We start from the raw sequence: 15,153 nt of genomic DNA on the forward strand, positions 1-15,153 counted from the left end.
CAATGCCTGGATTGTGCACTCAATAAATGTTAGTTATTAATACGCAAGAGGGGAGAGTACAAAACTCATGAGTATACATTTACAACTGTTCACAATCTACTTTCCAATGCTTTCATTCTCCATAATCCCCAATTCAAACTATGGTTTCTAGTCTTAATGATAATTAATATATTAACATGTATATAATTTATACTGAATAATAGTTATGATATTATATATTTCATAAAATGTTACATAGTACATATAACATATGTAGTTACATATAATAATATTATTACTCATTGCAGCTGATGTTTACTGAGCACTGTTCCAAAGACTTACATGTATTCATTCATTTAATCGACACAAGAACCCAATGAGATAAAGAATAGAGTATTATTCCCCACTTCACACAGATGAGAAAATGAAGGCACAAAGAGGTTATATGCTGAGCTAGTAGATCAAAAAGCTTCACTCTTCTGACCTTTGCTTATAATGTTCTACCTATAATGTCATTTTCTATCCGGAAAAAACAAATTCATCCTTCAAGGCCTAACTACACACGGCCTACTTTCAACAGGCAGAATTAATTTCCTCATCCACGCTCTCCTCAATTTGTTCCCAGACTGATCAACATTCTTCCCAACCAGCCTGAATACACTGCCTTATTCACATTTATAACTAGGACAGTGCCTGGCAAGACATAGGCTCTCTACAAGTATTTGGAAATTACATTAAAAGTTGAAGTTATAAAGAAAATAAAATGTAAAAAATTTTATTTAAAGTCATTAGAAAAGGATTTTTTAAAAACCAAAAACAAAGTGTTTAGACCAAATATCCTATATTTTTTATTAAAAAATTACATACCCAACTTTACAGATCCTCCAAAAAGTGAACCTTTATCAAAGGCATCCTTCCAGGTAAATGTCAAGCAGATCTTGATAGAGAGAAAACAGAAAATCATGTTACCTTTTTGGATCTCATTAAATTAAATATTAAGTCTCTTTCAAAGAAAACTCACAATGAGGAAAAAGACAAAAGTTTCAACCTATCTAAAACATTATCATCTCTAATCAACCAATTCCTTTTCTTTTTCCTTTTCCTGGCCATAAATTTTCTTCTTTTACTTTTTCTTTAAGTAAAATACTGCACAAAGTTACTTCATATGGTCACTCTACGGCTCCAAAAAACACGACCTTATTCATCTTTATAAACACACAATGGCTTCCACAAAATAGAAACTTAATTGTTAAATAAGCCAAGAGAAGCTTCTTTAGATTTCTACCCTTCTTGGTTCATCTACCACCCCCACTTTCCCTGTCCAACCACCTCCTATAGGGTCGATGCTGGACATGGCCCTTCCCCCTCCCCAGCCACATGGTGCTGTGGTCACAGATCCTGACCACAGGCCATGAGATAAAGGGCAGTGAAGTGTACCTCAGGTTTTACTAAGGACAGTGAAACTGAGTCACCAGATGAGAGCAACACCCTTACCTCTACCCCTGCTCACCTGCTTGCTTACAGGTACACAAAGACTTTCACATGAGTAACCACCCAGGACTCAGCTATTTAAACCCCAACCCCCTCAGCAAGGTATGGAGCTTTCACCAACCAGCTGCCATTGGTTCTACCCCTGTATGCAAATAATAAAGGCTATGCCCGTTCCACCGGTCCTCCTTGTCGTTTCTTTGGTATCCCACAATAATACCAGATCAATTTTCCAGGTCTGGACCTCCTACATTACACCTCCCACCCCACACACATAATTTTTTCCTGGAGTATTTTAAAGCAAATCTTAACATATCATTTCACCTAAAAAACTTTAGTCCAAGAATGTTTAAAGTATTTTTCATAAAATAATTTAAAATTTAGAAGTCTCATGGAAATTAAAAACTTTCAGTAAGTCTCCCAAATAAAACTGTAAGAAATCATCAGCATTTTCAATATCTAGCCTTTTAGAAAAAGAAAAGTTGACATTTTTATAGTGTAACAACCAATCATAACAGCATTTGCAATATTACATGCAAACATAATTGTGAAAATAATTTTTAAAGTACATAATCTGAAACTAATACTTGCTGAATTATAGTTCCTTCTTAATTCTATAAAAGCTAAAGTGAAGGACACTATAAATCAGTTAATAGGTTCTAACAATATAAACGCAGTTAAAATACACACACGCACACACACGCACACACGCACGCAGTCCAATGCTCTACATGAGCCCAGAAGTTACTGAGGAGTGACATGAACAAGATTTCTAGAAACATTCTTCAAAAAAATATACTGTACATTCCTATTAGATGGGCCTAAAGGCTTCTAATTTGAATTTAAAAGTCTCATAAAAACCAAAAGACAGTGAAGAGACAGCAGTTATTTTAACAAAATGATACTATGGGTGGGAGGAAATAGGTGACTTGCCATTAATCATATAACTTTACAAATTAAATATATGATGACTTACCTGATTTTCAGAAAATGGGAACTTAGGTTCAATGGAACAGATCTGATCATAATATCTAAAAAACACAGCAAAATTAAAAATTAGCAGAGCTAAATATACATATTTATGTAAATATAACTGGTTAAAGAGTATACTAAAATTATTCATGCTTATTCTGAGTGGTCCACAAGTCAATCAGCCACTTTGAACTTAATTAATATTATTTTTTCATATGTAAACCAGGAGCTAAATGCATGCAATGAAAAAACTGTGAACAAAAGTTCATCTTTCCACCAAAGAAAAATATTTATCAACTATTATTAACTAAAAGAAAATACCTACCCAGGAAAACCAAAATATTTCTTAAAATACTATTATTGGGCCTGGCCAGGCGGTGGCGCAGTGGATAGAGCGTCGGACTGGGATGCCGAGGACCCAGGTTCAAGACCCCAAGGTCACCAGCTTGAGCGCGGGCTCATCTGGTTTGAGCAAAAAAAGCTCATCAGCTTGGACCCAACGTTGCTGGCTCGAGCAAGGAGTTACTTGGTCTGCTGAAGGCCCACGGTCAAGGCACATATGAGAAAGCAATCAATGAACAACTAGGGTGTCGCAACAAAAAACTGATGATTGATGCTTCTCATCTCTCTCCGTTCCTGTCTGTCCGTCCCTATCTATCTCTCTCTCTGACTTTCTCTCTGTCCCTGTAAAAAAATAAAAATAAATAAATAAATAAAAATACTATTATTGGGATAACTCTTTATAGCCACTGAGCAAGTTAAAAATCTCTGGCAAACTGTTCATTAAAAACAACTTTGCCAACTTTCAAGTATATTTTGGGTATGTCCACTCTGTCCATCTCCACCTGTCAGTTTGTCAAAGATACTACCCTCCCGGGCCCTGGCCGGTTATCTCAGTGGTAGAGCGTCGGCCTGGCGTGCAGAAGTCCTGGGTTCGATTCCCAGCCAGGGCACACAGGAGAAGCGCTCATCTGCTTCTCCACCCCTCCCCCTCTCCTTCCTCTCTGTCTCTCTCTTCCCCTACCGCAGCCGAGGCTCCATTGGACCAAAGATGGCCCCGGCACTGGGGATGGCTCTGTGGCCTCTGCCCCAGGCACTAGAGTGGCTCTGGTCACAACAAAGCGATGCCCCGGAGGGGCAGAGCGTCGCCCCCTGGTGGGCGTGCCGGGTGGATCCCGGTCGGGCGCATGCGGGAGTCTGTCTGACTGTCTCTCCCCGTTTCCAGCTTCAGAAAAATACAAAAAAAAAAAAAAAAAGAAAAGCTACTACCCTCCCTCTAAAGCAGACTAATCCAAAAGTTACCTAGTCAACCTCTCGTTTTTCTCCTTATTCTTTTCAATCTATTCTCCACAGAGCAGCCAGAATAATCTTTCCGAAGCAGTTGTCCCACTCAAAAGAAAGACCTTTGAGCTAGCAAGAGGGATGAGGAAGTACCCAAGGCCAAGCTTTCTAACTGGCCTAAATATTCTCTCCTTCCTTGTTATCTCCTAGTCCCCCACCCCTTCACTGGGACTACCTTTCCAATGGTTATTTCTGAGACTAAGTTTTTGGAGGAAGGGGCAACATGTCTGAGGTCAAGATTTTGGCTGGCACAGCAATGAGTTTGATTACAAACAGGAAGAAATAAGCAGGTAAGTAAATACACTGAAGATAAAGAAAGCTGGAGTACTGGTCAATTGGCTCAGTGGTAGAGTGTCAGCCCAGCGTGTGGATGTCCCAGGTTCAATTCCCAGTCAGGGCACACAGGAGAAATGCCCATCTGCTTTTCCCCCACCCCCCGCTTCTCTCTCTCTCTCCCTCCCTCCCTACTGCAGCCAAGCCTCCACAAAGCGAGTTGGCCCCGGATGCTGAGGATGGCTCCATGGCCTCTGCCTCAGGCACTGAAGAAATGGCTCCAGTTGCAACAGAGCAAGGGCCCCAGATAGGCAGAGCATCATCCCTGTTGGGCATGCCGGGTGGATCCCAGTCAGAGCACATACAGGAGACTGTCTCTGCCTCCCCTCCTCTCAAAAAAAAAAAAAAAAAAAGCCAGGTTCTAACTATCAGAGAAAGGAGTTAGTAATAAAGGAAGAATAAATTCTTTGGCTTTGGACTGGAATTAGAGGTATGAATGTGAACTCATTTTTTAATATAGTAAAAAGATGCAAAAATAGGCATAGGGGTGTGTATGTATGTTTTCTAAATGTGTATGCTGAGAAAGTCCAAAAGCAGGAATACTACGTAGCAATAAGCATGCCTAGTGACCAGAGAAGTAATGCTCTGCATTAAAAGGAACCAATACTATTTAGAGAATTAATGACTCCACAACTGAGACTGAGAACATTGAAGACTTAAGACTAAAACATCTGGCTATGCCAGAAAGTCAAGGGAGTTTTCAAGAAAATGATGAGAACATGTTAAAAGGGTACAGGAACTAGCTTTAAGGGGCTCCCACTAGCCAACTATAGAAAATTTTAAATAAAATAAATCATAACCCATTCAGGAAAATAAGATCATCATTCTGAAGTAAATAAACAGGTAAACAGGGAAAGCCCTACCCTTCTTTCTGTACAAAGCCAACTAATAAATCTAAAAGAAATAATGGAGTTAGAGAAATCACCCTTTGACGCCTTTCAGAGTACAATAACTTATTTAGGTAAGACTTATCAATGGATGCCAAAACATAAAAGCTTGATGGAAACAAGATTATTAAATGCATAGTCTCAAAGTACCTTCCCAGAAACTACTTACTAATTATTAGTACAACATATTTATTAATTGTTAACGTGAAGAAACCTGGAAGACACCATCTTAATCAAATCAGTTAACATGACCAGCAACAGGACAAATCAAGTAATGTTTTTCCGGATATGCACTAAAAAGAACACAGCAGCACTTTGGTGGTACGACTGCCCAAAAATGCATAAATAATGAGAAAATATGAGACAAATCCTTATTCGGGAACATTCTGCAAAGTAACTACCCTGCACTCTTCAAAGATGTCAAGGTCGTAAAAGAGGAGAAAAATCTGAGAAACTGTTGCAGATTGAAGGAGACTCAAGAGACAATTGAAAGCAACTCAGAATCTGGATTCGATCCTGAACCTAGAAACATTACTGGGAGAAGGAACAAAATTGTAAGTAATTACACAGATTAAATGGTAATATTCAATCAATGTTAATTTCCTGATTTTGAAAATTGTACTGTGGTTATGTAGAATATTATTGTACATACTTAGGAAACAAATTCTGAAGTATTAAGTGCTCAAACCCTATAATAGATTCCCATTATTCTTAAAACTACATCCAAAAATTTTGACAAGGGCTGGCGTTTCCTGACCAGCATTCAAGTCTCCAAGCCTCATCAGAATATTCATTACCTTTTCTAATCACCAGTCTGTGCTCCCTCCTACCCTGCACCTTCACACAACTTTTCTCTCCGTACCTGGAAATTTTTTTTTTTATGTTTTATTTATTGATTTTTAGAGAGAGAGGAGAGAGAGAGAGAAGGAGGAGGAGCAGGAAGCAGCAACTCCCATATATGCCTTGACCAGGCAAGCCCAGGGTTTCGAACCAGCAACCTCAGTGTTCCAGGTTGACGCTTTATGCCACCACAGGTCAGGCTGTACCTGGAAATTTTTACCATCACAATTTCCCACCTTTCTTGTCTAGGCTAAGTCATCAAAGATGCCTTTCCTCATCCTTTCAACAAGTATACACTAAGAACTTACTATGCAACAAACACAGTTTTATGATGTAGGAATTCAGCAATAAATAAACATTTTAAAATTTGTACCCTTGTAGCCCTGGCTGGTTAGCACAGATAGTTAAGAGTATCATCCTGAAACAAGAAGGTTATGAGTTCAATACTAGTTCAGGGCACACACAGGAAGCAACCAAAAGAATGCACAACTAAGTGAAACAAATGCTTCCCTTCCTCTCTCCTCTCTCTCCTTTCTCTATTTCTCTCTCTAAAGAAAAGAAAAAAAAAATCAATTAAATAAATAAATAAAATGTGTGATGTGGACCTGTGAAGCTTACTTTGGGGGGGAGGGGTACAAACATTAAATTAAAATATAGTAGGTAGTGATAAGCGCAATGAAAAAAACAGAGGTGAAAGGAATAAGGTGTATGTCTATCTTTACAACCCCCACACTATTTGATTAACTAATTGTAACAATGTAACATTATCTCAGTATCTTCACCTCCAAAACAAAAATCAGAATGTAAGCAACAGTTGAGAAGCAAAATAGAATAGCAGTATTTTCTTTCCTGATCTACAGAAAATACTTTAAAAAAAACTTTCAGAAATTATAGCCTAGTTCTATGAACTTCATTTTAAAAATAAAAAAGGTACTTCCATAATGTAACTAAATTTTAACCCACAAAAGAATGACAGACAAATCTATTTAGAAATTTTACAAAATCTGTATGACTCTTGAGTTAAAGAAAACCAAACTAAAATTACAAACTATTAAAAAATAAATGTCGCCTGACCAGGCGATGGCGCAGTGGATAGAGCATTGGACTGGGATACGGAGGACCCAGGTTCGAGACCCCGAGGTTGCCAACTTGAGCGCGGACTCATCTGGTTGGAGCAAAAATTCACCAGTTTGGACCCAAAGTCGCTGCCTCGGTCTGCTGAAGGCCCGCGGTCAAGGCACATATGAGAAAGCAATCAATGAACAACTAAAGTGTCGCAATGTGCAACGAAAAACTAATGATTGATGCTTCTCATCTCTCCGTTCCTGTCTGTCTGCCCTGTCTATCCCTGTCTCTATAAAAAATAAAAATAATAAAAAATAAATATCAATGAGAATACATCATTTCCAAACCAGATGGCCCTAGTCAGGTGGCTCAGTGGATAAAGCATCCTCCTAGCATGCCTAGGTCATAGGTTTGATCCCTATCAATGAGTATACAACTAAATTGAACCACTAAGTGGAATGGCAAGCTGATGCTTCTCTCTCTTTCCTTTACACTCTCTATCAAATCAAGGAAAAAATCTTAAAAAACAAACAAATAGCACCCAGCTGGATGAAGCCAAAAGTGGACTAAAAAAAAACATAGTCCTAAAATAAAACTAGATTTAATTTTAAAAAAAGAGAAGTGATTGCAAACCTTTAGCAATTTCTATTTTCAGGTGAGAGGAAAGAGATAGTGAGGCAAATTCCCGCATGCACGCCAACGAAGATACCCGGCAACCCTCGTCCGGGGCTGATGCTTGAGTACCAAGCTATTTTTAGCAGCAGAGGCTGATGCGCTTCAGCAACCAAGCTATCCTCAGTGCCCAGAGCCATATTCAAACCAACCGAGCCACTGGCTGAGGGAGAGAAGGGGGAGAGGGAGGGGGAGAGAAGCAGATGGTCGCTTCCCCTGTGTGTGCTGACCGGAAATTGAATCCAGGATGTCCATATACTGGGCCAGTGCTCTATCTACTGAGTCACCAGCCAGGGCCTAGCAAATCTGATCAAAGCAGAAAGTCATACATAACATATGCACAATATTAGGAATAAGAAAAAAATTGTAAATACAGATAAAAATAAAACATTTTGCAAGGACCTGTGTGTGACAAAAGACATCATAAACACAACTAAGAGACAAAAATCAGATTTAAAGATGTTTGCAATACACATAAGGGAAAGGAATAAATAGCCAGAAAAGGTAAATAACTCCTAAAAATCAGTAAAAAACCAGCAGCCTAGAAAATGGGCAAAGAAAAAGAACAGGCAATTCACAGAAAAAGAAACTAAGTGACTAGTAAATGTAAAATACTGGACTTCCAAGAAATTAGGGCTCTGCTGCCTAAAACAGGGTACTCTCTCTCATCCATCAGTTTAGCAAAAAACAGTAATTTGAATTGTTAATCAGCAAGTACAGAGGGTCCTCGGATTACAACACAGTTCTGTTTCTGCGACAGTGAGTGATGTAACCCAAATTTTGATGTAAGTCAAAACACACCCTAGCCTGACATAATGAAACACTTGTGCTTTTAACAGTCCAAAATGGCACACGGAAGCATACTGGGGGACACCAACTCCCACACTCATAGGCACGTTCCTGCATATTCTTTCCTGCGCGCAGCCAAACTATGTTGTTCACCCACGTAGTTCATAAGTACAACACTAATGGTGTAAACCGAAACACTCAAGTTTTTTAAGTTTTTATGGGAATGAGTGTTGTAAACTCAAAACATCATATGTCAAGACTGTAGTAACCCAAGGACCCCTGTATTAGGAAGGACATAGAGGAATAAGAAACTCACATATACCTGCTGATGGGAAGGTAAATTGATAAAAAACCACTGTGGAAAGCTGAAAATGCAGGTGCTGACTTAAACAAAGAGATCTGAATAAACACTCTCTTCTAATCCCTCTCAAAATGCAACTAAAAAAATTAAAAAGATGTAAATGCACAAGGATAAAAAGAATGGGAAAGGGTACAACACCACACAAGAGGTTTCAGTAAAATTTTGTAGAAGGTGAAAAGTGAAGGAAGCAGAGAAAGCTGAAAATCTAACTGCCTAGGGAGATAACAAAGGATAAGCCACATCATGTCAGAGAAGCCAGCAGGAATCGGATTTAAAGAAGCATGAGGTACCATGAAGACAGGAATTCAATGTGAGGCTGGGAAGAGAAAGCGCAGTGGAAAATCCCTTGAAACCGCCTGCCCAGGCGGTGGCGCAGTGGATAGAGCGTCAGACTGGGATGCGGAGGGACCCAGGTTCGAGACCCCGAGGTCGCCAGCTTGAGCGCAGGCTCATCCACTTTAAGCAAAAGCTCACCAGCTTGGATCCAGGGTCGCAGGCTGGAGCAAGGGGTTACTCGGTCTGCTAAAGGCCAGTAGTCAAGGCACATATGAGAAAGCAATCAATGAACAACTAAGGTGGTGCAATGCGCAACGAAAAACTAATGATTGATGCTTCTCATCTCTCCTGTCTGTCCCTGTCTATCCCTCTCTCGGACTCTGTCTCTGAAAAAAAAAAAAAAAGAAAATCTCTGAAACCTTTAGGCTACCAGATCCTCTACTCAGAGAGTAGGTTTACTCACAGGAAATCTTAGGAATATCAAGCATAGCTAAGTGAGGAGGAGGGGATTGAGAGGCTATGGTTGGGAGTGCTGCCTCAGCGTTTTTCAGCTATCAGTCCTGTTGTGGACCATAAATGGCAAAAAGCCATTGTAGATTCGAGGCTTAGCAAAAGGCTAAGTTCTCCCCCACTCCTAAATTCTCCCCCCCCCCTCCATCTCCACATTGGCTATGATGCTGAGTATTTGCACCCACTCCACTTGCTTCCTTGGCTTGCTGGAAGCAATATACATGCCCTTCCTCTGACTTTGTTTTCGGATGTTAGTAGATTTCACTAATGCATCTGTTTTATGCCTTGGGAGAGTTCCTGTCTTAGCCTTGGATGTGCAACTTTGGATCAAGGTCCTTGATTTGCATATGGCTATATAATAAAGCAAACTGGGGCTACCGGGCACTCCGATACTGCCAGGCATTTTGAAGAGTCCTCCCTATCCCATCGTTTTTGTTTTGATAAGTGTGTTTCCTTAATTCTGCACCATTATTAGGAGCCACGCTGGTCCATGGCACAGTCCGACAGAAATTTTGTGCCCATCTGCGAGTTAACCACCCCAATGTTGTTATGAAGATTATAGACCAAATAATCTTAGATTCACTTATGCTCAGGGTGATTTCTGCCTTAGCCATCCCCCAAATAATTCTACTTTCATGAGTCCTCAGGTGGAAAAGGGTTGAAACTACCGGTCAACAGAATTCTCTTCCTGACAAAACCCCAGATTTTAGCTGTGTATGTTGGTTGCCTTTAATAAAAATTCCTTTTTCTAGCCTACCCTTCTATGAGATGGAGACACATGCATAATGGCCAATAACGTATGAGCACGGTTTTGTGGGGCAGTTTCCAGGAAACTTCCCGGAAGCTGAGCCCTCTGCCTCCTTTCTCCCTTCCTCTAACCCACTATCTTTTTTTTTCCCCCAGAGTCAGAGAGAGGGATAGACAGAGTCAGACAGACAGAACAGGAACGGAGAGATGATTTCGCTGTGCACTGCGACACCTTAGTTGTTCATTGATTGCTTTCTCATATGTGCCTTGACCGTGGGCCTTCAGCAGACCAAGTAACCCCTTGCTTGAGCCAGCGACCTTGGGTCCACGCTGGTGAGCTTTTGCTCAAGCCAGATGAGCCCACACTCAAGCTGGTGACCTCGGGGTCTCGAACCTGGGTCCTCCGCATCCCAGTCCGACGCTCTATCCACTGCGCCATCGCCTGGTCAGGCCTAACCCACTACCTTAAACTTATGTGCGACCGTTACCTGGGCCCTGAGAAAAGGATCCTAGGTTTTATAAAACAGACAGCTGGAAGGAGCCTGAGCCTAAGGAACTTCACAGAGCTACAACACCAGCACCAGGCTACCAGGCTACCGATCTACCAACTTTTTACACAGGAATAAAACTGCAACTCATCTCACTGATGACTTGAGATTGACCACATGCAGCTGGATCCAAATCTGACACCGGTGCCCACTAAAAACAGATGACAGAAAAGACTGCCCGCATAATCGTTGAGATCCCCAACATCCATTCCCCTGATCAAATTTCAGAAAACTGACACCAGGCTTTTTCATGGAAGAAGACCTGAAGTGTTCTCTCTAAAAACACTAACTGCCACAAAAGACATGGACACTGATATCAGGAGCTTCCAAAAAAAAAAAAAAACAAACAAACCACAATTTCCATCTGATCCTCCTCAAGTTCACCATTTACCAAGGCTTTTCTAATTTTTAGTTTAGGCCACTTTATAAAGGATGAGACTCATTCTCAATAACATACACATAAGTGTGTTTCAGAAAATTTTATTAGAAGGCCTACGTTAGTAATAATAAAAAGGCAGGTCCTTCACTGGACCTATTTGTGGAGCTGTGTACCCGTACTAATCAAGCTAGCTTCCATTCTCTAGGAATTAGCTTAACCCCTCCTATTTGAAAATTTTTCTTAAATGTTCATTAAGTTAAACATACATAAATTCATGCTCAGTTTACACAATTATCCAACATAGTTATTAAGATGTTTTGCTTGACTGGAACAAACATCTCATAAATGATTGATTTTTACAGCATGTATACCCAAAGAACTTTTGTACACACCTCCATCATAAAATTTAATAGATTGCAGTATACCTTTCAGTACCCAAACCCCACTAGAAGAGCAGAAAGTGAAAAACATCATTGATAATGAAAGAGCTAGGAGAGGACAATATTGAGGTGACTAAAGAAACGTGGATAGTTTCAAAGATGCTATCTGTGCAACAGCCCTATACCTAGGAACAGTCTCATATTTATGCCTGGGAAAAGAATAAAGGAGTGAACAAATGAAGTTTTCAAGTTCATACAGAACCTTATCAGTACTACAATTCACCATCCTCTCTTGTCTGTTGGTCTTAAACACATGCATCAATGTCACTTAAGACTCCAAGCCAGGGGTCCCCAAACTACGGCCCCGCAGGCCACATGCCGCACTTCTGGAAGGGTACCTCTTTCATTGGTGGTCAGTGAGAGGAGCATAGTTCCCATTGAAATATTGGTCAGTTTGTTGATTTAAATTTACTTGTTCTTTATTTTAAATATTGTATTTGTTCCCGTTTTGTTTTTTTACTTTAAAATAAGATATGTGCAGTGTGCATAGGAATTTGTTCATAGTTTTTTTTATAGTCCAGCCCTCCAACGGTCTGAGGGACAGTGAACTGGCCCCCTGTGTAAAAAGTTTGGGGACCCCTGCTCCAAGCACTTTAAGTGTTGGGACCAAACATATTCAACAAACTTTTATCATAGTGTTCACTATACCCATGCTTTTTTAATACTTCTAATGGAAAATCCTCACTGAATGCTATTCATATTTACATAAAAATTGCTTTGGGGCTTTTTTATAAATTTGTTAATTCTAACGATCTAAGTATTTCCTAACTTTTTTTTTAATGTTCATACTAAATATCAAACTAATCTTTACAACCCAACAGCCTCATCTTTAAAACTGACACCAAGAGTTCATAATCTCTCCAAGCAACCTATTTAGTATCCGCCTTTTGGGGAACCAGCTCTTCACCCAAACCATATTGCTTTGATCCATGGGGAGGGGGGTGATGGAGAAGTTATACCAGCTGAGTGACTCAGAGGCAATTAAATTAGCACATTTCCCACCATCATAAACGGGCACAAGTCAACACAATCAGAGGCTTCCCATGGCCTCCCGCCAGAGCTAAGGAGAAGCACTCCATGCAAGAGCCTGAGTGTCATGACCACTGTAATTAAAGTACATCTGCCAGGCCACCTTTCCCACTGCAAGAACAAAGCTGAATGAAGAGGGAATCAACATGGAGGCAAGATGATTGCCAGCGATGCCTAAAGTGAAGGAAGCAGAATCGCTCAACTTTTCAGTGACCAGCACAAATAAGCTAGTTTAACCTGGGCTTCCCCTCTGTACATCCTAATACAGCTGTGTTTCTCCCGTTAGAACAAGGAGAATATGTCACACGTAGGAAATGAGAATCACCAACAAGCACTTGCAAAATAAATTTACTCTATTTGGCATACCTGTTTGAGAACAAACTGATTTTAAGCAACTTCTCTTGAACCTTCTTTTATGTTACTCTATTTCCATTTCAAATAGTGGTCGCTCCTAACCTTTGGAACTCTCCTGTCATTTAATTATGATGAACTTAGGAAGATGCCTCTTTTCAAGGGAACAATGTAACCAGTACAGGCACGTGATCCATTCACAATGTCCCAATTCTCCCACTTCCCTCAAGCAACTGCTATTTTGAAATCTGAATCTGGCTAAGAAATTAAAATTTTAAAAAACTTGGGAAGAGAGGAGTCTCAGTAACAGACCCCCCTAAAAAGTGAAGAAAACTAGTTGTGGATAAAACAAGCGAGCGAGATCCAGCAGTACGGGGCAGCCGGTTCCTCCCAGGTACCTGCCCCACGGAGCCCGGGAGGAACCGGGTGGGCCCGGGCGGAGCCGGGCTACGGCGGGCCGGCAGCAGTGGCCGGCGGAGCCCGCGGCCGGCTCCCGCTCACCGGGAAGGAATGCAGACCACACCTACGCGCCCGGCGCCGGGCCAGGCCGGGGAGGGCCGGGGAGGGCCGGGCCCGGGAGGGGCGGCCGGCCGGCCTGGGCCGTGGGTGTGCAGGCGGGAAGCGGGAAAGGCGGGGGGAGGGAGAGAAGGGAGGACGGGGGCGGCGGGCGGCGTCCCGGCCCCGGCCCGGGCCCACCTCAGCAGCGTCTCCAGCGCGCCCTCGTGCTTGTCCAACGGGCGGCCGAGCGCGGCGCGCCGCAGCTTGCTCAGCTCCTCCGCCGCGCGGCAGTACTGGGCCTGCTCCTCCCCGCCGCTCGGGTACGTCTGCTGGATGAACTTCACCAGCGGCTTGGCCAGGTCCACCTCCGACGTCTTCTTCAGCTGCACGGAGATGAACGACGACATGGCGAGTACCTCGGTCGCTGTTCCAGCCGAACAAACTGCGGGACAGCGACGAGGCCGAGGAGCTCCGGGGACCGGGTGGGCAGACTGGCGGACCCACGGGCTGACGGACGTGCGCTCGGCCCGAGATTCGGTCCGGCCACTTCCGGGAGCTCCTGCGCAGGCGCCCTGGGCGCGCTGCCCGCGGTCACGTGCGGGAGTCGGGGCGGTGGCTCAACTCACCTGGGTCTTGATGGCCTTGGTTTCCCATTGGGAACCTAGCTTTCTCCGCCGGTGGAATTCTCCGCTGCCTCCTTACCGCCGCGATGGAAGGACATACGCTTTCACGTATAATTAACCACTCGAGCACTCGATGAATTCTGGTTACTGCCACCGGCGAGAATTTGTGTCGACCTGTGCAAGACCTTTCAGTCTCAGGGTTACTGTGACCTATGGTAACTTACTCTGCGGGCTGCAGTGCACAGGTACTGAGTGCACAGTAAGCCTGGAAAGCGGGGTCCTTACCATTTATACGTAAGGTAAGGACCCAAACACCAAAGTGGACAAAAAAAGTTTTGTGGTACAGAAAAACAGCGTCCCTTGAAGAATCTAATTTAAACAAGATAAGCAGAGAAGGCTTTTCTGAGAAGGTAAATTTAAAATGGCGGGTTTGAGAAGATGCTTGACTTTAGAAGGAAGGGAAAACGGCCAGGAGAGTAGTGGCAAGGGAGAGCCTCCCCAGAGCAAGGGGCAGCATATTCATGGAGTTGAAGCCAACAGTGTGGCAAAAACTTAAAAAGCAAGTAAAGAGTAGAATGAAGTAAGTTGGAAAAGGTTAAACAAGTATCAAATCATTCAGAATTGTTTATGCCACGTTAAAGAATTTGTAGAAGAAAGCAAAGGAAGCTATAAATAGCATTTAAGCAATAGTGAAGGCCATGCACATACAGACACACACCCCAGCAGGGTAGCTCATTTGGTTAGAGAATCCTCCCAATACCCCAAGGTTGCAGGTTCAATCCCTGGTCAGGGTGCATACAAGAAATAACCACTGATTGGCTCTGGCCGGTTGGCTCAGTGATGGAGCTCGGCCAGGTGTGCGGACGTTCTAGTTCAATCTCCCATCAAGTCACACATGAGAAGTGAGCATCTGCTTCTCTTCCCCTCCCTCTCCCCCTTCTCTTCCTCTTCCTCTCTTGCAGCCAGTGGCTTAATTGGTTCCAGAATCAACCCTGGATGCTGAGGATAGTTCAGTTGATTCAATC

The 15,153-nt window shown here is 42.4% G+C and overlaps 1 protein-coding gene across 2 annotated transcripts in view; it reads right to left on the reverse strand.

The window, feature by feature from the left end:
- Window positions 1-14,052, reverse strand: part of PDCD6IP (programmed cell death 6 interacting protein) — a 62,085-nt gene extending 48,033 nt beyond the window's left edge. For both annotated transcript variants that reach the window (XM_066246101.1, XM_066246100.1), the window contains exons 1-3: window positions 13,704-14,052; window positions 2,444-2,498; window positions 847-916 (exon numbers count right to left, since the gene is read on the reverse strand). In XM_066246101.1, the coding sequence (XP_066102198.1) occupies window positions 847-916; window positions 2,444-2,498; window positions 13,704-13,912 (334 nt within the window). In that variant the 5' untranslated portion in view covers window positions 13,913-14,052. The remainder of the gene's footprint in view (window positions 1-846; window positions 917-2,443; window positions 2,499-13,703) is intronic.
- Window positions 14,053-15,153: the final 1,101 nt, after the last annotated feature.

This window comes from Saccopteryx bilineata, chromosome 10, assembly GCF_036850765.1.
Source record: "Saccopteryx bilineata isolate mSacBil1 chromosome 10, mSacBil1_pri_phased_curated, whole genome shotgun sequence".
NCBI classification, from domain to species: domain Eukaryota; kingdom Metazoa; phylum Chordata; class Mammalia; order Chiroptera; family Emballonuridae; genus Saccopteryx; species Saccopteryx bilineata.